Consider the following 25,175-nt stretch of genomic DNA (forward strand, 5'->3'; position numbering starts at 1 on the left):
TCGTTAACGTCGGCTGTCCTTTCGACGCACGAATACGCCAGAGAATTATGAGCTTGTTTTTATTCTCGTCCATTTACTGTTTCATTCGATCTGATGGAAATCAAGTTACGCCTGATGCGCAGCTGTGCGTTTGGATGCGCTAAAGTGTTAAATGGAATTTAATATTCATCGGTGTTTCTTGCAGTAGCATCGGTAAAAATCACTTTTACAACTGGTTCATGAACAAGTATACGCGAGCATATTTGAATCGATAGCAATCGAATTAATTTTACGTGGCTGATAAATAGCATTATTATTCGTTGATACGATAAATGAAAATTTCATAAATATTGTATCAACTTCGTTGTTGATAATAGTCGATAGTCGGAAAGCAGTGGAAAAGGGTGTGTAAAACATCGGTAGACACGGATGGATTTTCTTTCGCGATGCTGTATTTATCGAGGACGACGCTGTAAATATCGGCAGATAACTCGATCAACCAAGCTGATGACCTCGATACGTGGAATTTATGAGGCACTATGGAACAGGTACCAATAACAAAAATTAACCAATATTCTTTTTGTAGACATTTTGAAAAATGTACTGTGTATTCTGTAACGATACTTTCGTTCCTCATTTTATGATAATAAGTTTAGTAATTTCCTATGCCTTAAGAACAAGAGATATCCGACGCTCGTTTTTACGAGATATCGCAGGTTGTGAGTACTTTTATTTGTTTTATAAATATGTATTTTTACGTATTTTAATTTTTACGAAAATTTCAAGTGAATAATCGAGCAACGGAATCGTGTTACAAAAATACCTTTCAATCGTCAGTGTTTGATTTAACCGTGAAACTTTAAATATTTTTAATAACAACGACAGCGTCTTGTTATCTGCATCTATTTCATTCGTTTATTAATTATTCGCTAGGAATCTAATATTCAGAAGCAAGTAATGGAGAGAAAAGGAGAGAGGAAGGAGGAGAATAACGCGTTTCTCGTCTCATGGTCTACTCGTGAATCCATCGGTAAGACTGGCAGGCTTTTGTTTCAGAAGCTGAGTTGGCAAAAGCTAGATCAAACAATCGTGCATACATATTTGATACAGACATATTTTGTATGAACGAAGTATTATAGTTTTAATGTACATCCCTTTGGCGGCGAGTGTACTCGGTATAATATAGTCACTAACTACTCGCTATAAAGACGACTATATACCTGTGCACGTTTTTGGGTGCACGTTAGAAATACGTGATTCGTAAAGATTATTTCACAAATACCAAAAGAAGTTAAAAAAATACCGAGACCCGAGTATATACACACGTTACGTACATATATGTACATAATACATATATACATAAACATTGGGAAAATTATTCTTTTAAAAGCAGTGGAGAAACAAACATATGGTACATACATATTTATACCGACGTTGAGTGATTTCCACATTTTGTAAATTTTCCCTTCGTTTGTATAATATGAATTCGCGAGTACCGTACCATGTGAATACACGATCTTTTTAATAAATGATGCTCTTCAACGAATGACGTGGGATGAATATTTTCATTTGATCGTGTCGCGGCGCTGAAGATACGGAGATACGTGTTTTCGATCAAAAGAGATTGCTTTCTGAAATTCACAAACAACGGAACAATTTCTGCTAAAACGAACAATTTTTTCTATAAGAAAACGGCTTCTCGTCAACGGTATAATTTAATTATTGTAGACGTAATTTTAATATATCTCCTCGATATCTCGTATCTATCTTTAATATATAATACTTAATTTTTATTATATTCCAGCGCGTAATTGATCTTTTCTACGGGTCAAGATAGTTATAGTTACTGCATGTTATAGACAGATATAAATGTGTTTCACAGTTTCAGAAATCTTAAAGTACAGATAATTATGATATACAACTTATTCGTGAATAAACAAAGGACGGTATTCGTGAATAAACAAAGGACGGTATTCGTGTTGTTTATTTAATATTCCGTTTGCGGATTCACGATCGTTAGCCTATTTAGTATTCACAAAGAGGAAAGGCAATTATTTTACATCTTGCAATGTCACGTACCGTAAAATGTATTTGTTTGCCGTTCACAAAGCTACTTTTTATAGAGTGGAGCAGCTTACGTTATTGAAAGATAACTAGAGTAATAAATGAACAGTTTCTACTGGCAACGATTTCATTACAGTTCATACGTTCATACGTGAAATTGCTAGCAATTAAAATATAAAAATTTCATATCGTACTATTTGATTTTTACGTCGCTCTCCGAACACGTTTGTTTTTTTTTTTATTCTGCCTTTGAATCGCTTCTCTGACTTAATCGAGCGATTCAATCAATTTCATTTATAACATTAATTGAAGCATTCACAAAATATGGAAACTATATGTAAGCTTATATTTTAGATATAATAATCACGCTAACAATATAAATATGCAAACAACAGCTCGTCAGCAAGCTTACCGTTGCTAATAACAATGCGTGTGGATATCGATCGTCCTTTCGAAGCGGTGCAAAAGGAAGTCGGTAACAATTTTTTATTTTTAAATATCGAAAGTGCAGGGAAAGTATATCAAGATATTAGATTTCTCATGAAAGTCGCCGATATTAATAAGTAAATTTTATTGCCATTTCATCACCTGACAAATAACATTTTGAAACGCCTTAAGAAATACGAACGATAAATACTCTTTTAAATCATATTTGTGAATTATTTATCGCCATATAAATATATATACATATAGCAGGATGAGAACAAGAGTAAATATATATTTACACGGATTTCCTTTTACATACGTATTTGGAATAAAAAGCGATACCTGTTTCATACAAACTTTATAGAACAATAAATTTGTCAGGACTGTGACGCGCGTTCAACCTCACTGGCTGAAAAAATTCCGCTATCGATCTCGGAGCAATACCTTTCCTATCCGTCCTTATAAGATACATAGATATAACCATTGGATAGCGAATGCGGATACCGCGAAAATGTATCACGTATGCACAGGCGCCGCAGCGTTCTCATACGATGCTCAGAAATTTTACATCAGGGGAAAATCGATAGATTTCGTTAAAGCGATACTATTGCGTTCCTATGAAGAAAATTATGGTAGTGGTTGCACTCGATGAGTGGATAATCAGAATACTCGTTGCCGAAACTGTTTTGCAAAGATAATTCATTTTCCATCTGTCTGTGCTATATATTTATGCTTAGAAAGTTGTCGTGTTACTTTCCTTGGTTTAGTAACAACGCTTCTGACTGTAGTCAATCTGCTAAGTTCCAGCATGGGTTTGAACGATTGCCTGGCTGTTGTTCGAGAAATTTGTTCCGCATCTGTTATGGTTGTTACACACGACAGATGGAACCGGGACAATCGATGGTTTTACGATTTACCTTTGACCTTACGCTCAGTAAACTTTCTATATAAAAACAGATGAAATGGAAAAAGATTCCGTACAGGTTGCTACTTTTCATACGCAGGTATCTCTCTTCGATCATGCGTGAAATTTCATTGTTACCGTGTCACGAACAGAGCTTCTTGTATCGTTCCGTATAGCTTGCTTCTTGAACCTCGTAGTCGAAGAATCTCGAACTCGCGAGGAATGGGATTTAGTTTCACCATAGTTTGCAATAATTACACTTTATGTTATTTGTTGTTTGCTTTCGAATTGCCTTTTGTTAAAATAGGCTTTTCTTTTTCATTTTGTAGTTTTAGAACGTTGGCAAACGAACGAAAGGAAAAATTTGTCCTGTTTGTAAAATTGACCGACTAACATAAAGCTTTCTAACGTGTTTAAATTATCCCTTGGTTTATATCGCGGAAGCTGACCTAATTGGCAAATCAACGACGCTGTTAGCCTTTGGACAGTCCAGCTAGTCTGGCAAGATATCTGGAAAGTCAGCTAAATGGAGGTGCAGGTCGCAAGCCAAGAGGCAGAGATCCATGTCCATTGATTACCAATGCGCCAGGGTACAAATTTATGACACACGGTTCTTGTTATTATCGAGCGACTGCCTAATAATTTATCTGGCAAGCCATAAAGCGCATAATTAGAACTGCACTTGTGACTTCGGTGAGAGTAAACATTACAAAATTCACGAAAACAGTAAATAGTTTATTTGCGTTGCGAAGAACATTTAATTTGCTATCGAGATTATTATCGTTATTATTATTATTTAATCGCAATGCAGACTTTGTAGAGTTATACGCTATTGCATTTCGTGATATTTGCATATTTATTTACTTCAATAGGCATCGCCAACTAATGTAAATATAATATCTGCTGTTTACATAATAAGTTCTAATAAGTTCGATGAACTGTTAACGTTCAAAAGCAATATTATTATGTTAATATGATAACATTTTAAAATATTGAAGTCCATTGCAAAATTGCTAGAAATTGAAATTGATTCGAACGTTATATATATATATGAGATAAATAAATTAGATGGACAAGAATTATTATACGATATTACTATACGCGGATAGAAACATCGTAATAAAAATATGAAACGTGAAAATTTAATACGGCTTCTTCCTCCATTTTGATATAAAATTTCTCTATTCTGCTATCTTCTTTCTTTTAAAAATATAAGGTCATTTCGTTTGATCGTAATTACTCGCATAAATGGTAGTATAAAAGGAAGCAGTATAAAAAGAACTCAAAATCACTGTATCGATAGGAAAGATAAATATAAAGAACGTGGCGTCATGTACTACAATGGACTTGAAAATAATTTCCTTTTAGGTAATAAATCCAACGTTTATAATAATAGTATTAATCGTGACGTACGATATTTCTTTAATTCGAAGAAACTAATAATTTAGGAAAACCGAAATAATTAAATTGCTTGATTAAATCTACCTAATACCTTTATGGGAAACGTATCGTATATCAACGTTGTATACAGTGTAGTATCGAACCGAAGCCAGCTGTGGTGTCACTGGGAAAACTAGAGCCAACCTAATGAAAATTTTGCTGAAATTTCGTTCCAAAATTCCTAATTAATTAAACTTGTCGCAAATTCTGTCATTACAAAGTTACGAATAAACAGCGAATGATATTAATTGTTGTGCAGTCAGGCAGAAGTCAAATTATTACAGACGAATAATTATAGTTTATATGGTATATGATGAATATGATTTGTAATAGATTTAGTTAGCATCTGCCACAATATACAAAGTTTCAATTTCCATTATAAAACAAAAACTTTGAGTCATTCAATTACCATAAGACGTTTTTCAATGCTGCAGTTTTAGTTTTTACAATAACGCAGCATTATTCTTCGCGATACTATTTGTTGTGTTTTGCTTTTAATATTTTAATTAAAACTCTCGAGTTCCTAAAGCAATATTCTTTCAACGTTAAGGTTACTGCTTTTCTTAATTTATATCTTATCAAAAGTTTGTACGCGCGCGCACGAATAGAAGGTACTTCTTTATTAACTCTTGATTGTAATACTAAAGGTTGCTTGAAAAGACAACGTTATTAAACAAGTAGATTTATATATTTCATCTTTTTCATTTTAAACATTAATTCGCGCAACTTAATCGAACGGTCAAAGAGGAAGGAGAATTGCTATACAAAGTGATGTAACGTCGTTTCCGCTTCTATCAAACTATTAATTTTATCATATCGATTGATATTAATTTGATTTAATATTATGTTTCCAGCCACGAACGTATGGTAAAATACAACTTCAGAGGAAAATCATTAAAAAAGAAGCAAAAATTCGGTGACTGGACTCAACGAAATAATTTTTTCGACCCGATAACGGAAAATAATTTATATGGAAAAATGGTGGATAGAGGCGAGGTCGAATTAACGGGGATAGATCAAGTTACTTTTAACTTGCCAGTTATTCGTCGTATCTAGTTGTTAGATTTCATTATGTATGAAAACAGCCGAATATACGTTATAAATACTGTTCTGTTATATAAATATCGAAATATCCACAAATTTCTTACGACATAATCGTTAAATTGCATAGAAAGTATAATGTGAAAACCATGTCACGCGGTGAAAATAATAGAAGAAGGGTTAAAGGTGATGGCCTGTAATACGTTTTAAGAGCACACTGTACACGTAAAAGTACGCTCAATTTAGACTTTTCTCGCATGTTTTACTTCTTACTTGTTTCTTCGTGGCTTTTAATATGCTTTTTTACGCTATTATTTAACCACTGGCATCGAGCAGTATATAAATATTTCAGTATCAAATAAATAATACGTAACATATTCATGAAAACAACGTACTATCGGTATTTACGCATATTTCTTTAAAATTTATTTTTATATGTAATTTGATTTATAGGAGAAATCGGACAAACTAATTTCTTCACAGTTGCAATTTGCAACATAAATATTATAGAATTGATTGACGTTGATCGAATATTTTATTCCTTCTTTTTTGCAGACTTTTAAGTCGTTGAAATATTTCGTATACATATACGTGTATCTCTTTAATTATATATAGACACTTGTTCTTAAGTATTATGCTCCAGAAATATCACCCTTAATAAAACCCTTAAGATTGAGGGAAAAATTATACTTAGATTCGTATTGATGTAAAAATATATTAGTAAGATAAAGGGATAAAAATATTAAAAGGAGGGTTCATGTTCGTTGGCAGAATTAATTTCGTACGTTTTGTTTTAACCGTTTGGTTAAATAATTACCATTCTTCTCTCCTTTGTTATTCTCTTGTTGCTTGCAGCCACGGATATGTTATTTTAATATTAGGTTCTTTCGACGCGCAAACATTACATCTAAATTGGATGTGAAATTTTGTGGTAAATGTGAAACTATTGAACCGAGTAATGAAAATATCTTTACATCGTTTACGTTTAATATGAAATGTTGCAATAACCGGACTAGGTTTCGAGGTATTGGAATCTGGTTGTCGTAGCGTAGACCAGGTCGAGAAATTTATTTCTACGTTTTATAGAAAATAAGTCCAATATCTTGAAATCGTTCGTGCATTCATATAATAACTTGGTAAGAATTTCGTTTTCTACGCAGAAACATTCTGATCCGTTTGACAAATATTCGCGTTTCGTTCCGAGGCTGAACATACACGGAAAACGTTTCTAATAAAATTATTATAAATCAATTAACATCGTTGAAAAGTATTTTCATGGAAAAAAGCGAACGATCGTGAAACATTTAAAATTTATAATGCGTTTACAACGAACGAATAAGTTGGGAATAATAACGCAGGGATAAACGACGCTTATCCAGTATCGTTCCAGTCGATCCACGACAATTGTATCGCGAATACCGTATACATAGTCGTTTAATTAAAATTCGCATCTTCCTACGCACGAATATCGTGGCAAGGAATTTGAATCGCATTGAATACCTGCCACTTGTCCACGTCGAAATTCTCACTCGTATACAATTTCAATTTCCACGCGGTTGGTATCCTCAGATGCATCGGATCGCGTTTTAACGCTCGATATCGAATGAATGCGAGTCGCGAATTGTATTATGCGTTTCAATCTCGCGACCATTAATCCGATTCGCTTCTATTATATGGCGGATATTTTACGAAACAGAGTAAACGGTATCCGTTTTTTATTCCCGTATGCGAATTAATTGTAGGTATAGTTTTTCTCTGGCTGTTGCTATTTCAATAGAACCTTTGATAAAATTGTGTAACAGAGGAACGAACGTATCCGATTTTTCCGTGTGTTTTGCCCGATGTAATTCATATGGGATGAGTCGTGAAATTGAAAGAGATCGTACCACTCGTTTTTATAGAAATAGAACAAATGATAGAAGAGGAAACGTCGTGCTACTGAAATAGGTTATTAGCTACTCGGATGACTCTGTTGACGTATAATTTTACGATCCATCGCGAAGCTTAATCTATTTGAAAAAGATTTAGCGGCTTGTAATACGATATCAGAATTGCTGAAGTTCACGAGAGGAATTTAACGTTCAAGCGCAATCTGTCGCTATAGCTTTTTTTGTGGTTTTGATTCGATAGGATTATACGAGGAAGTTCAAAGTAAACATCCCAAGTTCGATATCGAATGCCTCAAGTGCCTTTGCGCTCGACAAAGCGATCTTTGTCATCGGCTTCATAATTTATTCGCGGATTATCGGGACATAAAGCGTTTGAAATTTTCACCAAGAAACGACATACGATATTTGGGAAGGAATCTTACGTTACGATATTTTCCAATTACGCGGTTTAAAATAGCGTAAAAATTTCTGATTTATCTAATGGACGATCCTTTAGAAACTCACGTATTCTCACCTTTTATTCGGGTCTGCAAAAAAAAAAAGAAAAAAAAAAATACGAAAAACGTAGAAAATCAACGTGCCTCGAGTCCAATTGCATCGCTGTAAAATTTGTAGCGGTTCTCTAGTCAGATATATCCTTAAATCACTACAAAATTCTGGATTCTCAATAAAGTTCTGTTTTTATGAACCAAGGCCGGCATATTATGCCGCTAAAACAGCTCGTTTCATTCCCTCTTGTTCACGTTCCTTTCATTTCTTTTTCTCGGTCTGTTACTCGTTTCCCTCTGCTTTTTGCTTGCTTTATATTTCATGCGCGCTGCCTGCGTTTCCCTCTGGTTTTCCCTTGTTCGCTCGTTTCTTCGTGTGCAATGCCGGCCCGAGAGGCCACGGAAGCGTAGTGCCAGTCGGCGTAGCATCAGAAGGGATAAATCGATTTTGTTTCGAGCTAAAAATAAGCTTCTCATGGGAGCTCATCTCGCGAAACTGGCGCGCAGTTTCTTCACTTACGCTTATCTCTTATCACACCTACAGGACGTCAGGGATCATCAAGGTATTCGTATCAGCCGCAACCGGTCAATAGTTTCCTCTTGTCCGCGGACTCGCACACCCAAGGATTACGATACAAACCGGTTCTCAATTTCTCTCGGGAATCTCGTTTAATAACCGTGGATTAACTGGTCACTCGTACCGTGCACCGTCTTCAATAATCAGTTGCTTGTTAATATGCCGATTATGTAAACCGCACAATTTTATCACGCTATCTCGTGCTTCAACGTTAGTATTTACCTGACAGCTTGTCACGTATGTAGATGTTGGTCTTCTTCGATTAAACAACCGAAGTTTGCCCTTTGAAAACTCATAATCGACGCGACTTAAGAAAACTTTTAGATCGTCAAACTTTCTTTGCCAGATAAAAATAACACGCGCTTTTAATATCACCGCGCGAACTAACGATTTCCATTATCTTCCACGGATTCTTCATTTCTACCGTGTCATCTTCAATAAGAATAGAAATAAAATACAGAAATAGATCACGACACACAAATGTGTTAACTTAAACTGTTTGCAAAAGTTGAGCGGCGGTTTATAAAATACGAACAATCTTTTTAATATTCCACGGATTGCGTATACGCAGCAATTGCTATTATAAATTACACTCAGCATGTAAAATAAAAGCTTGGAAATTTTATCGTATTTGCTTGGCAACGTGGATATAGTCGTTTATTTCGAAAGTTTGCATTCGGTTAACTCTTGTGGCGGTAACAAAGAGAAAATTGCTTCATTCACAGAATTGCACTAATAAGTATCATATAATGAAGGAAATAATCTGCATAAATTAATTTTATATCGAAGCGGTTTAGTAGACGTTTATTACAGAAGCTTTAAACGGCATAACATTGAGCGGCGTTCCGTAAGTCGTTGCAATTGTGGCTACGGTACAGTTCTACGAATGAGAGAAGTTCTGTAGTTTAGTTTCTAATTAAGTATACTTTATCGTCATTAATTTACCACCATTGTCGAAATGCATCTGCTAATTGATAGCTAATAATTATGTAATCTTCTCTTCTACTTATCTACTTATCTCTCTTCACATATTTTCTTTGTTAAATCATCGAAATCGAGAAAGCTTTTTCTCTTCCGATAAGAAATCGAGGATGGAATCAGGCACGACGCGACGCCCTCACTAAATTTATGACTGACGCAATATGCGTAGAAAATATAGGTATAATCGTACATCTTAAAAAATATTTTAAGCACGAAAATAACATTTCACGTGCTCCTTTGTGACAGATTATGAGAAGGTTATAAATAGTAACGGTGTATATGAAACCGGCAATGGCGTTGTTTTTCACAAGAGAATTTTCAAGTGACAAAGGCTTAGAACAGGTCATGGGATATTTTTAGTGCTCGGTGAAGTTATTTCAAAGAAAATAAAAGTGTTGTAATACCCTTGAATATTATTATTGATTAATAATTATTATTGAATAAAAAAAGAACCACTAGCACGATATTCTTCGTAAATAAAGTTCACATAGTTAATTCGTTCCTTTTCCCGCAGATTAACTCTCCATTGTTCATTTTTCATTGAAAAATTTCAAGCGAATCCTCGTCAAATCGTTTATCCGTTTTAACGTAAACGATGCAAGTTGATAGGTCGTTACGAACGAATTGATAAAACTCTGACTCGGTACCGAAGCCGAATCAACCGACGCCTATGGTACAGCGAGACATCTTCTTGAGGCATCTTCAAGCTCATCTCAAGACATCAAAAGCAAAGGCACTTTCAGCGGAATCAAGAGCTCTTCCATCGAAACGTTTACTGTTAATCCGCTTTGTTTCAATTTCCTTCGTATATTATGCCAGGTAGATTACAGTTGTACGTATTGGTAATTCCGTATTCGGATCGATAATGATAAGTGGCATCGGCAATCCCCGTGAAACGCGAACGTCTCAGAGCCGATGTGGCTTCATAACGTCGATTAACTTATTCCCCTGTGACTTTCTGCTTAACAACGGACGATGCATCGGCATGTGAATCGAGTCTCGGATAGTATTAGCGTTTCTAGTTTCCACCGAACCATCTTGTTAGTATTCATTGTTTCGTGACGTGGTGCTGTTATGCTCGACGACGTGATCATCGATTCGATGCGCATCGAAATGTTTCGATAAACGCAACGCACTACAACGTACTAAATTAATTATATCGATTAATTAGCTTCTCGTGTACAAGCAGATATAATTCTTAGAAAATTACGATACGTTATATCGAATCCTATTGAAATTTTCGTTTTCACGAAAAATTTACGTTACCAGAATTTCAGATATATAGCGCAAATCTATTTTTTCAGGAAAACACATACACACGGAATTTTTAAATATAGCTGATTTAATTTATTTACAATTTATAGTTCGCTAAAGTAGAAATAATTAAGCGAAAAACGAAAAGTTTGTTTGACAGTTACTTCGTAAAATTCAACGTTATTCGCCAATGTATCGAAGCGAAATGCGTACTTCGTTAATTTCTTTGATCATTTCCAACGATTTTTGCTCGTTTAATGGCTTTCAACGAAAGAATTATCCATGAAGTTTCTTTCTTGTCTTTTTGCGCTATCTGTAATTTCAGTTTGCCCAGTTTGCTTCATAAAAAAGGAAAAAAAAAAAAAGAAAAAGAAACGATCGTTGCATTAAACGTTTGCAAGCGTTTCTATAAAACGTTGATTTTGCGTAAACCGTCTAAATCTCTCATAAAGATATTTCATTTGTTTCAATATTTCGAACCTGTATGTTATTGATTTGTATTCGCGACTACGAATTCATATATTTTCTATCAGGTTGTCCGAAAAGTGTCTTTCTTTTACAGACACGTCTTTTACAACGACGCATTTTTATACAAACATGAAACCTAATCTATCAAGCGTTGTGATCTTTATCTTGACAGAACAAAATGGATCATACGTAATTCGATAAAATAATATAAAACGAAAAATGTTGTGCATCCATTATTTCCTTATAAAACGAAAGAAACTTTTCGGACGACCTAATGTTTATACATTATTATTATTATTTTACATTAGGTACATGTACGTTACCATTATTTTTCATGCATACTTGAGTGTATTTGTTTGAAATGTACATATATTCAATTAGCACGGATAATGTTTTCATTTATACGAAGAATGAAAGATTCGGTCGATGTGTTTAACGTTTCCTATATTGGACGTCGTAACGTAACAGTTTATCGATTAGAAATAGATTTTCATATTAATTAGTATCATGCGTTATAAACGATTTTCATTTGCATCTCGAAAGTTTGTCATTGAAATCGACGTTTGAACACGATTTCTATGTCATCGAAGCATAATAACGTGCAGAAATTAACGCGCGCTAATTTACGTAATTCACACAATACGCAGAGTAATTCTGCGCGAAATGTTCGAAGTGAATATCACCCGAAGAAACAGGATATAGAAACACGGTGTTTCGAAACTTTCATACGTTCGTAAAGACTATGTTTCGTTATTTCGCTGTATAGTTTGCGGAATGTGAAATATTTCTACACCGAAATAACTCGCATTGATTCGTTTGCCTATACAAGAGCACAAAACAAATTGCTCCAAGCTACTGAAATTATTCGCAGTACATTTTCCTCGACTTTAGATCTGAAAATAAATTGACGTGTCCTACGTGTTTCATTTTCCCTGCTATAATGATAAATGCGTACTGTTCCACGTTTCACGTGTATACAGTATGTCACCAAGTATGTGTGCGCAGGATTAACGATACTCGCTGTAATATCTACGATTTCGATCGTTACGTTAGAGCGAGAAAAATTAAGCGTGGAAGAAATAGAGGAAAAGATTCGTCAGACGATTCATCGACACCGACACTCGTCCTACGTCTGACCAAAGCTAATCTCTTCTACTTGAAACGACCCGATGCTTCCTTGTCGTTTCGCTGATTTTCTTTCGATTAATAGACGTTGAGATTAAGTAAGCCGTGGCGATATAAGTAAACGATTCATCTTGAAAAAAGCTCGCACGATATTCCTTTCAGCAGGTACCTTGGTTCATTCGTGGCAGAACTCGTCTCCGCAGCATCCATTCTTTATATCGTCGGCATAAACAACGTCCCTAGGAAGTTGTTCTTTCCACCAGCTAGGGAGCTGTTTTCCTCCTCGCTTCCGTTAAATATTTACACTCGACGTCCGTTCCAATTTCATCCGGCTGTACGAGTGTCTGGCCCGTATCTGGATTTGTACTTCGTTCACTATACTTCTGTATTTGTTCAGTCGGATTCGACGGCTGAAAAGGTACGATTAGTTCATCGAGACGGAAAACTGCTGCCCCTACGTATCGCTGCCTCGTTCGCTTCCGATTTTCTTCAATATCAATACACGTAGGAGAAGATAACGTCTGGCCGATATTTCGTAGTTTAAAAACAGGAAAACGTATGCTGTGAAATCTGTGCTGGATTTAGTACGCGCCAGATTGAAACAGATCGAACGAAGCTGATAATTTGTATTTTTATTTCCACGTATCGTCCACGTAAAATCTGTTTTCGTTGTTGTACTTTCCTCGTTCTTTTTATTTGTCAAGTTGCGTTTCGTGGTTGTCCAAGCGGCGGTGAAAAAAGAATACAGTATTTTCGTTGGAATCTGGAGTACCCTTCGCGCATGAATTTAAATTAGGCACAGAAACACGCTGAAATATTAATCTGCGAATACTCGCGAAAATTTTATGAACGAAACACCGCTGGTTACAAAAATATTTCACGATTCAAGAAAGTGTTCTCAGAACCTATGCGTAAAAGGAATAATCTGTTATCATTCTTTCTTATGCTCGAAAGAAATAATAATAAAAGCATTGTCATATCGTGAGATTAATTATTTCGTCTTTTTCGTCATTAAGAGACAGGGAAGGTGTCCCTTTATAATTGGCCAGGGATTTAGCTCGTTTTGTTCGCGAGTCAATTCTGGCTGCCAGTCATAGGTAACAAGATACTCGCACAGCTAGCAATCAAAGTAATCACTTTTTCTTGTAAAGTGGATACAGACGATCCAGCAGGTAGGTACCTTCCGCTATCGAGTTTCTTCAGATCTGATTCGTTTTGTGACAATTTCTGACTTCGTCGGATGGAGAAATTAAACGGTTCAAACGACATGGCCAGGTCATATAATAATCGATGAAAGGTATAGTCTTGTTTAATGGCATTGAGCAACGAATACCATACGATCGGATATCGAATAATTACAAATTATCCGCTCAAGGGAACAAAGGTTTTTATATCCACGATAAAACTTGTTGCTGATGCGCTTTGTAGGATAATTTTATTAGAAAAGTCATAGCCGGGGAACATTTTTCAGAGAAAATAAAGCGTTTAACGTTAATACCCTTAATAATAATCCTTCACCGAGAACAGACGATATTCGCGAAAGAATTTTGCCAAACTTTGCGTTCTTACTAATATTTTTAATGCAATTAGAAGTTGAGCGATATTATAAAAGTTGGACGAATTCAACGTTGTAAAAAGAGCGATAATTCGAGAACTATTTTCTCGTACCAACATACGACATGTACGCAGAACGTAATTAGACGAATGAAAAGATAACGAAACAAGCAGAGCGACGCGAATTAGGCTAACAAATGAGAAAGGTAGGATAGAAACACAGAATGGCCTTGTCCGCATATCCCCTGCAGAGTATCAAAGTTAAAGGGAGTGGTTGGAGGCTGACTTTAATCCACGTTGGCCAAAGGAACATTAATTCCCTAGCGATGATTACTATTAATAGTCTCTCTCTTTCGTCGAAACGACAGTATACCTATTCGCATATTCGCGCGTTGTTTGTCGTGAATTTCGATTGAATCGCGACCTCACAGCTTAGCCAAGCTTCGAAAGATGCTCTATATATATGTCGGAGATAGAACGGGAATACAGTTGCGTGCGTCAGGTGACTCTTCACGGGATGCAGCTATTGATATGGTATAACACAAGTATCTTTTATTACAAAAATGAAATTGATTACAGTTCGGACAATTAATATTGACACTCAGACGCTCACGATACTAATGACAATGGACACCGGTTCGATAACGAATCCACGGTACACGGGGTGACGAAGATCAACTTAATGTACGATAACTCTCGCAATAATTCTCTCAGTCAGCAACTCGATAAGCATATACGGCTCTGCTCCCAACTCCAAATGAAACTGCCCTTATATACTCCTGTCCCCACCTCTCGGGTCAATCTTTGTTTTTAGGGTCAATCTTTGTTTTGTTGTTATGTTTCCATATAATCATTCCATACCTCTGTCAGGTACACGTCCCTCCCGTGACCGTGGCTACGTCTAGTGACCCGCTATGTCACCTCGAACCCGAACCCATCGTCATAAAGCCGGGTTGAAACATTAAAACTATTTCTTATTATTTTTCTCTTTATTGCTTAGACGTGGATATAACAAAAGTCTGAACTAGGGTATTGGGGATTTTCCCAACATTCCAGACGGGAAATCCCGCTGTCCTTCCTTCTCCGACGTATACATTTACAATTCCTCGTATATTTGACTAGTAAATTGTTGGATATATCACGCGTCGAATGCCTTTCCATTATTCTACGATTTTGACGAAAAATCGTTCGATTCCTTTACTTTATCGTACAGCTAGGTATGATCGACGATCGTTCGAACTTGCAATCCCACGCTGAAACGAAATTATGAAGCAAATCGTGACGCGATAGATTGCCAAGACATTGAAGAAATTATTTCCATTTGCCTGAGGATCTCTGTCATAAACCTAGCTGACTTTAAAACGGAGAGTAATTAGCACGACCTAAATATAAATGGAGCAAGAAAAGTTGGTGTTTGAACGATTTTGACGTTAATGAGAAACATTATTCAACTAATGCTACGTTTCTAAAGCCTCGCGTGCGAATAAAAGATTAGGAAAGATTCGATATTTATTTTCTTTCGTACCGTTAACTTGTATCATATCATGCGATCACATTTCGAAGATAAACGCGTAATTATTTTCGCGAAGGTAGAAGGTGAGAAATTATGAATTTGATGCTATACGAAATCATGGCGAAGTCGTGTGAGGCTTTTCGCTAAAGGTTATGTAAAGCAGGACAGATCTTTGAGGCGGATAACGCATGAATAAACTGCGGCAGTCTGAGAATTTCGTGGAGAAACAGGAGCGCGGCGAAAACACTGACGTAATAGGTCAAGTGAGACAGAAAAGGGATTATTTCCGCTCTTCTCTAGGGATCCTATCATAAAACTTCCCTACCTTAATTGGCATCGCAAAAAAAAAAAGAAAAAAATTGAAACTCGAGCACCGGGCGGAAAGGCGAGAGCCAAGAACCGTTTTCTCCCCTGAGAGAAACTTTCGTAGCCGAGTCGGCGGCAAATTGTCTGTAAGTAACGTCTAATATGCGTCCTCGTGGTGGAGAAAGTACGTGCTTGACAACCGCTTGATGGATTACTGGCGTCCCGTTGGCTCGCCTTCTACACAGGACCGTAATCGACTCGATAATAAGAACTTCTGGTTCCGATGTTTTTCTCTGTCGAGATATACCGATGTCGACGACAGATCTCTCAGAGATTTATTAAACGTCTGTCTTTTTCATCACTTTGTTTCAACGCTTTCGATCAGTTCCGGAATGTTTTACGCAAACTTATCGCGCTACCTTTGTATTCGTTCTTTCCATTGAAACGTACCTTTTTTTAAGCAGCGAACGTATTTGTCGTGAGGTTTACAGATGATCGGTTAAGGGGGTATTCTGGTCTAGAACTTTGAAAAAATCGAAAAATTTTTGTTTTTATATTTCCAAAGTTTAGACATTCAAGAATATGCCCTTAAAAGGATTTTTCAAAGTTTCAATTATTTTATGTGTTACAGCCATTTTTGTGACGCGGCATCTGCTCCGGTCTGACCGGAACAAATGAATAGTAGACGGTAGACGTTGTCCGAGTAAACTTGTCTCAAAACTTTAAACGCGTTTTTCTCGAAACTACTTTTTTCGAGTTGGCGTGCACGATATCTCAAGTTCTAATGAACCGATTTATTTTAAATTTGGTCTGAATATTCCTTATATACTCCTCTAACGTCCGGATCACGCTCAGCTTAAAATCTTTAATATTACTATTTTTTAAACGTTCGGAATTGTCAAAAAAACGTGCGAAATAAGAAATTTTTTTTTCAAACGGCCGTCATTTTGTGAAAAAATGTTGTATTGACTTTTCCAAGATTCAAACGATAGCGGCATCCATACTAATGAAGAATCCGTTCGCATTTTTTGTCTCAGATGACCAGAAGGGTTGATATCATGCACGCCACGACACCCCATTTTTTTGGCAGCACCCACTTTGCCAGCTCATAAAAGTTTCGTTTGTACAGAGCTTCAAAAATCGCCCGTAATTCATGCCTCTAGACCAGAATACCCCCTTAAGTCGTACATCTACGGAAGAAACGAAACACGATCAATGATGTATCGCAACATGGAACGTATGGAAACACGATTTCGCAATCTGAGAAATTAAAAGATCGAAGCAGAGAGTGTCGAGCGATACTCAAAATCGAGGCAGTAGCAACAAAACTGCTATCCGTGTGGCGCGAGAATCGAAACGCAGTAAAATTTGTGTAAAGCGAACTAAATTCTTAGTGCAACGCCAACGCTACTCATCGCATCGGCAAATCTACACTTTCGTTTATTGATAACATTCACTTTTGTATTAATAATACGCTTCTCGTGTATAAAACGCATAATCTGTTCGTAACATGTCGTAAAATATTTCCTTTCCACTACTACGTTCTCATCTTCGTGTGTCTTCATGAAATTACTATTACTGTTAGAATAATTCAGTATGTTTCGTAAAAGCTTTCCACTTCGTACAAGGAATATCGTTTTATTTGTACACGTAAATACGGTTTGGAATTGAAAGCTTATTTGTTTCAATATTCGATACGAACAACCAAGCAACAAATTCGAAATCTCTCTCGCAAAGAATTTCCCATCTTTGCATCTTCTAACGACAGTTTTTCAAATTAATCAAGAATTCCGTTGACATCGTTTTTCGTCGACCTAAATAGTTGCATGAGTTGAATCTAGATTATTGCTCGTGTCGCTGGAAGTTGGAGCGGCTTCAAGTTTTGAACACTCTGTCAGCATAATTTCATTGCAACTAGCCGTACACATCTTCGATCGTTGACAAACATACTGTACGCTCGTACGGTACACTCGTTGTCGACCTCGGACCGAGGTTTCGTTTACAATAGGCCACATGCTCTCTCGTGCGTTCGCTCTCTCGTGTAGATCGTACGCTTGACAACATACCCGCAGTACGATGTCGCGGGTTATAATAAAACGCTTGAGTCAATACGGCGAAATGTACAATTACGAGTACCTGATCGGTCGGAATGTATTTAACGCCTGACTCGACATGGCGCATATTTTATTGCGCCCACATCTCTGCCTTTTGTATATTTGTTTTCGGTTCATTGAAACTTTTCAATGAATTTTCAATGAAGTCCGAAGTTGCCACGCAACGACCCTATCCGTCACTACGGTTGCTACTGCAACGATTTATATTGAAACACGGTTTCTTCAAGATTTTCGTCGATCTATTGGCGAATAATAAACGAATAAACTTCTTTCAAATTCTTACGCTTGTTTTCGTAATTAACCGTATCACCGACAACGAGTATAGCGAATAAGTTAAGTTTACACGTACTTCGCCGTAAACGTATCATTCCACAGATACGAAATGGAATTTGATTAATTATGCTTTTGCTACACGATGTGTTTCAGCACTGTTTCGCGATATCCTATAGAAGGGAGAATCAACGATCATACGAGCTAAAAGCGGCTACAGAGTCAGACTGCAAAACATGGATCGAAGCTATACGAGAAGCTAGGTAACTATATATTATGTGTGTAATTTATAGGTCGAAATGAGCGTGATTAAAACGATGATATCTTCGCATAGTTCGGGTCCAAGGTCTTTAAAATATCAAAAGAAGCAGAGCTTAACGATATGAAAAGAGTGGAGAAATAAATCATAAAATAACTTCTTACGCGTTGTCCTTTCTCGTATTTTGTAAAATAGCAATAAGATTATTTTAATCTTTTTATTTCCGTAGCTCGCACGGCTGCCATAGATTTTTAGATCGTGGTTGGCTCGTCTGTTCTTTTTCACGTTAGTGCCTTAATGGTTTTGCCTATGTGACAAACGTGATCGCGTTGGCAATGCCTCCAGGTGTGTCAAACGACCATAACGTTCTCTACGTGCGTCACTAACATCGCATGTTGTTCATCGTCCGTTCTTTTTTCTTCTGCCAAAGCAAGCGAGCAACCAACTGCTGCCCCTGATCCTTCTTTTATCGATTCACAACTATTATTAACAAAATTTGAACGAAATTTGAACGAAATTTCAATGATCAGAATCGGGGTATCCTGTATTTTAACATAAAAGTAATTTTATCCGCGTCCGAATAGGATCAAATAAGATCTGAAATGGATAAAGAGCTGGAAAAAACGTCCAGGTTTATATTTTAATATTGTTCTCTCTTATCGAAGCAGACTTTTATAATCCTTGGAAAGGATACGTACGAAAAGGATATCTTCTTCCTTAGATCAACGTGGATTTATATTACCAACATATATATTATATACATACGTACGTTTGCTTTTTTGAGTTACTGGTTTCTCTGATTACTATCATTTTACATTATGCGACTCGACACGATATAATGTTACTCGTATTACGTTCGCCAATAGCATGTTTTTGGGATGCTACCGAGTTTGCTGTTTGTCATCGCGTGAAAGGACTAGTGGCTATCGATTAAATTTCAGTTGGTAGGGGAATTGGAGTTATTTGCACTTGAACTAATAAAAATCGTTTGTTCGAATCGAGATATATGATACGGAAAGATATTTAAATAGAAAATGGTACGCTGTTGACAACTTTCATTTTCATCGGAAATTTCAATATATTCTAAGCCATCGGTACATACGAAAAGAATGCACGAAGAAGACGGGAATAAAATGAAATTACACAATGGAGATATAAAAGAAACAAACCATCTAATAGCGTACATAGAACGCTTAGACTCTGTTGTCTGATCAATTTCGGTTCGATACTACTTGAAACTACTGCACGCTTTTCTAAAGTGATTCTTAACTCGCCAATATGTCAAGCTCGTTTACAGTTGTACCGCCTACAGTGACTCGCAAACTCGTTGCAAATTTGAGATTAAATAAGTTTTTTAAAATTGTACCAAACGTCTTGAAGCTTTTGCAGATTTTAGGAGGATTAGCTTACTAAATGAGGTATAAAGGAAATTTGAAAAAAATTGCAATTGGAATGAATACAATTTTAAGCATACGATAAGAAAGTTAAAGAATGCGACGTTTACTTTTTTCCTTTGCAATTTCGAACAATTGCAATTTTTTCAAAAATTTTTTTATGCGTCATGTGGTAAGCTCTAGTCCTCCTAACTTTTAAATAAAAACCGATCCGTTTGGTCCGATTTTAAAAAGGCTTGAAAGGGTTGCAACAGTTTCACGATTCATTGTAGTATCTAAAATCGGCTTTGACAAGATGTACGATAACAAGTCAGATGGAATGCCATTCTAAAATTACTACATATAAATATTGTAAAAAATATTGCAAAAATACGTAACTAACGATAGAAAAGGACGAACAACACTAGCTTTCTATTTGTAATTTCATAGTTTAACATCTGCTGTAGCTGTATGTTGTTTATCAATCTCTGACTAAATCTACCAAGGCTTAAGATAGTCAGAATTGTATTAAAATCTTTTGCTTGGCTGGAATTACGATGAATTTTGACCTAATTAAAACGTAAGCATGGAGGCAAATATATGTATCTGTTCCACTAGCAACTTGATTATTCATTGCAGTTTCAACAGATTGCTGTTGCAAAAGGAGGAGCTCGAGCAGAAGCATTTGCACCTGTTGCAGATTGTCGAGTCCGAGAAGACGGCCAAGTGGCAGTACACACAGCAATGCGAGGAGCTCGCATCAGAAATAAAGAAGCTCCGAGGGGAAGTATGTTAAACACTAGCTTCGCCTAATTTTCAAATAGTGGAATTGGAGCTAAGATTATTTCAATTAGCTAAACATCAATTTGCATAACAACTCAAACGATTGGATACGTACTTATTTTCTACATAATACAAACGATACAACAAGAGAGACAAAAGTATTCACATTGTTGCAACTATGACGGAAACGTAGTTACTCTCGAAACATTATTGTCATATTCGTGAACAGGTTCCTGGGTTTCGTTACGGTTTAACAATGACGGCTATGGGAAACGTCGTAAACGTTTCCTAAACTCCGATTGTCCCTTGCCACAACAGTATTTCGTGAGATAAGGATGGTCTGTTATGGTTACAGTCTGCTATAGGATAAGGTTTCGTTAAAACTTTCTCCGATGTTATAACAACGAATGTAATTTCGCGTATAAAATGAATTTTTCCAAGAAATAAAGCACTACAAAGAAAGTATTAACAGTGATGACAATTGGAATGAAAAATATATATATACATCATGTACGGTATAATCTCTTACTTTCCATTAATATAATTAACTGATATTCGTTCCTCTCCGAGTATACGCATATAAAGATCATTAGAAGAATAGGTAGCTCGATGTTACAAAAATTCCTTGACCTGAAAAGTCCCGTATATTAAATACGAGAATGTCCATTCTAATTTATATCTTAAAATAAAAAAAGAAGGGATTCGCGTGTTCGTATCATACTGAAAAAGCTACTTTGTTAGTTCCCTTTTAATTAAATCGGCATAGTACATTTTAGCATTTGTCTATTAAAGCGATTTAAGGGCATATCACGCATTATACATGATATTGTGACATAATCTAACTCGATACTTCCGGTAATTTCGAAGAATGAATTTTTCCAGTTTTTCTCACTTTATTCTCACGTTATTTTGTGTGATTCGCGTTCTTGCAGCTGTGCACCCTGAAGAAAGAATTAAGGCCTGTAGCTTCGTCGTATACAGGAAGACCGGGAGTTCAAAGGACCATGTCCCAAGGCACTGGCAGTTTATACATGTCGGGATCTTCTTTTGGATATGAGGCACATGGTTCGGGAATTTCAGCGTTTGGATTACGAGATATCAGCGAAGGCTCGATCGAGATGCAGAAAATTAAAAAGGTTCAAAGCTTCTTCAGGGGTTGGCTGTGCCGCAGGCGTTGGAAGCAGATCGTCGAGCAGTACATTAAAAGCCCTCATGCTGAGAGCATGCGTAAGCGGAACAGGTAGGAATTACTGTCCTTATTCGTTCAATCTTTAGCATAAACACGTAACAATCACCTAAGATAGCAACGGTGCTGAAAGCTTTCTCAAATCTAATTACGATTATTAGATCAAATTCTTAGAATATGAAAACTTTAACGTTAAATATTTTTGTAAAGACGGCGATGGAAGATGGAACAAGGGATAAATTCAAATGGGATTAATATAGCGTGCTATCTTGTAGTATCTCAAACATTAACGCTATCTTACAGGGAACAGATGTGAATTAGCTTTAATCAATTAATTGATTTAACAGTATATGTTGGTTATACGATTATTATACGTAATTTATATATATACATTGATCTTGAAACAGGTGTACATTGAAATTGATTTACTTGCAAATAAATAGCCTGTCGAATAATCGAAACAACCGTATACTGTATCGATAACAATTACGCTTTAGTAAGGGTAATACGACGCGTATGTATCTGTGAAATGTCAGCAATAATATTTGTGTAATATTAAATGATATTCAATTACTAAATAGTGGTTTAACGCGACGTTGATTATGCAACATTGTTCGTTTCGAAAAGTACTTAGACGAATTGTTTATTACGGTACATGTTTGTCACCATCGAGCTTGTTACGTTTGTTTCGTGTTGTTCGTGTTCTCATTCGATTAAATACTCTCCCGAGACGTGTATTCGCTTAATAAATGTTTGATTGAGGAAAAGAACAGAACAAACGGAAGCAGCACTCTGTCCCTCGAGGTCTCACAGCAAAACAATTGCAGATAGCGAACTTTGTTTCGATAAATAATATAGAGCATTATTTGCCTGGTAGAATTTTCTACTTAGTACGCTATGTGCGCTGATTAACGACCAGTTTCATTATAAAATTAGTCATTCAGACAATTGGCGCGGTTTTTGCTGTAATTTTAACCTCGTATACGCAGACATATTCGAAACATTATGTAAAAGTAGCGAAATGAGACGATACGTTATTAAATAATCATTTTCGGCTACCATATTTAAACGATGATCAAACAGTTGAATTTAATCTAAAACTTTTACTTATCGTAGGAATAATTTTATAGTAAATTACACCTGTTTGTGTTTAGTTTGGATTTGGTATGGGAGCACGGAAAGATGAACAAAGCTTTGTATAAATTATATATAAAAGCCATTAAACATATCCTAAATTCCTGTTAGACTTACTCTCTCAAAGGCACTTTGAAATTGATCTTGTTGGTATTCATCTTCTACCGCAACATCGTATACGTACATATACATGTACCTTTGCGCTTGTCTGCTGCCACATTCTCTCTGCGTTCCTCTGCTTCGCTCATTTAAACCAGGTAAACTTTGCACCTATTTCCAGAAAATGTTGAGACGCGCTCGTCCAGGATCATTAAGTGCATTCTTTCTCTACATCCGGCTCTGTATTCACATTAGTCTAAGTATCCTTCTTGCCAATTGCAAACATCGAAACTTTGCTACTGGTTACTACACGTTTGTACCAACTAAAGACGCGAAGAAACAGAAATAAGCTAAACTATATATTCGCGTTTAATTTCAAATGTCTGTTGCATTCGGTGCTAGGATTTGACGATTAGGTTATAACATACATCGATCGAAGGAGGAATAATTACGACCTGGCTTTTCGCTTTTATATCTCCTAACACTACGATTTTACCTACAACTCGTTAAAAGTCACTAACGTACGTAATATTAGGTAGCTTTAATTTCTCCATTCAGAATGACATCTCGGTGTGATACAAACATAGAAAACATTGTTAGTTAGTTGCGACGTGAAACGACAATCACTAGAGTACGAAGCGACTGTAATTTTAGTTTCACGTGAAACACGAAGATTCATTGGCGTACGCTGCGTCATTTCCTTCCAGGCATATTGGAAGTAATGATCTCTCGAGGCGGAAACTCATTAGCTTTGAGTGGGAGGCCGATTCGCTAATTGTACTATGCCTTCAACGTGCAGCTGCGATAATTATCCCAACAACTAATTAGAGGCAAAATGAAATTAATATCCTTGACTGTTCTTCAATCTAGCAGGCTAAATTATCATAAGTGGAAATATTCGTTCATATATTCGATTAATTCAAAATATATGTGTTCCATTTCCCCGTGTATTTATCTTTTGCTTTGCCTAGCAGGGAGAAAAACAGAAGACAAAACGGATTTTCTTAATATTTCAGCTTAGTGTTTCAAATGGTGGAAGCCGAAGAAGAATATACGGAACAGATGGAGATATTAGTAAGCTGTTTCTTGAGGCCTTTTAAGATGGCTGCCAGTTCAAAGAAACCCCCTTGTAGTCACGAGGATGTGAATAGCATATTTTTGAATAGCGAAACAGTGTTGTTCCTTCATCAGATCTTCCTGAAGGGTCTCACTTCTCGTATGGAGAGCTGGCCCACTTTAGTTTTAGGTACGTAGTTTCATTTCTATTAATCCATTCGATCCAGAGATAACGTTTAGGTAACATTCTGGTTAATTCTTATTTGTTATTAATTGGCAATGTAACATATAAGATTATGTAACAACATGGAAGAATTCTTCGTTAGAATGTTGCTGTGCTAGCGATAGAAAGAATCATACTCGGTGATTTCAGGTGATTTGTTCGACATGTTACTACCAATGTTGTCAATTTATCAAGAATACGTCAGGAACCACCATTACAGTCTTCAAGTGTTGACTGAATGCAAGCAATCATCACCTTCGTTCGCTGCATTGCTCACTAGATTGGAGAACAAGACTGCTTGCGGAGGACGTTCACTGGAGACCTTTTTAACGTATCCTATGCATCAGGTACGTCACATTATTATTATTCAATTTGTTTCGATAAACAAATTGATTAAACGTCGATTAACAGCGGTAAAATTTGAAAATCTACCCGCCACTTATCGATAGAAATTAATTGAGCTTTTAATTAATGGCTTTTATTTTGGTTTACGTATACAACATGCCTGGAGAAATATTTCCGGGTTTCTATTTCATCGGCCGATATTTGTGTCACGTATTGCGCAGCTATTGACCAATTAACGATAAAAGAGAGTAATAATGTCACGAACAGTTTCCGACTAGTTGTGATCACCGGTCATAAATCTAGAAAGTCCCGATCAGCAAAATT

General features: G+C 36.3%; 1 protein-coding gene across 5 annotated transcripts in view; it reads left to right on the forward strand.

The window, feature by feature from the left end:
* LOC138187574 (ras-specific guanine nucleotide-releasing factor 1) overlaps window positions 1-25,175 on the forward strand; it is a 52,312-nt gene that overhangs the window by 12,030 nt on the left and 15,107 nt on the right. For all 5 annotated transcript variants that reach the window (XM_069128499.1, XM_069128500.1, XM_069128503.1 and 2 more), the window contains exons 5-9: window positions 18,550-18,656; window positions 20,665-20,812; window positions 21,741-22,048; window positions 24,244-24,473; window positions 24,657-24,853. In XM_069128499.1, coding sequence (XP_068984600.1) covers window positions 18,550-18,656; window positions 20,665-20,812; window positions 21,741-22,048; window positions 24,244-24,473; window positions 24,657-24,853 — 990 coding nt within the window. The remainder of the gene's footprint in view (window positions 1-18,549; window positions 18,657-20,664; window positions 20,813-21,740; window positions 22,049-24,243; window positions 24,474-24,656; window positions 24,854-25,175) is intronic.

This window comes from Bombus flavifrons, chromosome 15, assembly GCF_040668555.2.
Source record: "Bombus flavifrons isolate JBK064 chromosome 15, iyBomFlav1_principal, whole genome shotgun sequence".
In the NCBI taxonomy this organism is placed as follows: domain Eukaryota; kingdom Metazoa; phylum Arthropoda; class Insecta; order Hymenoptera; family Apidae; genus Bombus; species Bombus flavifrons.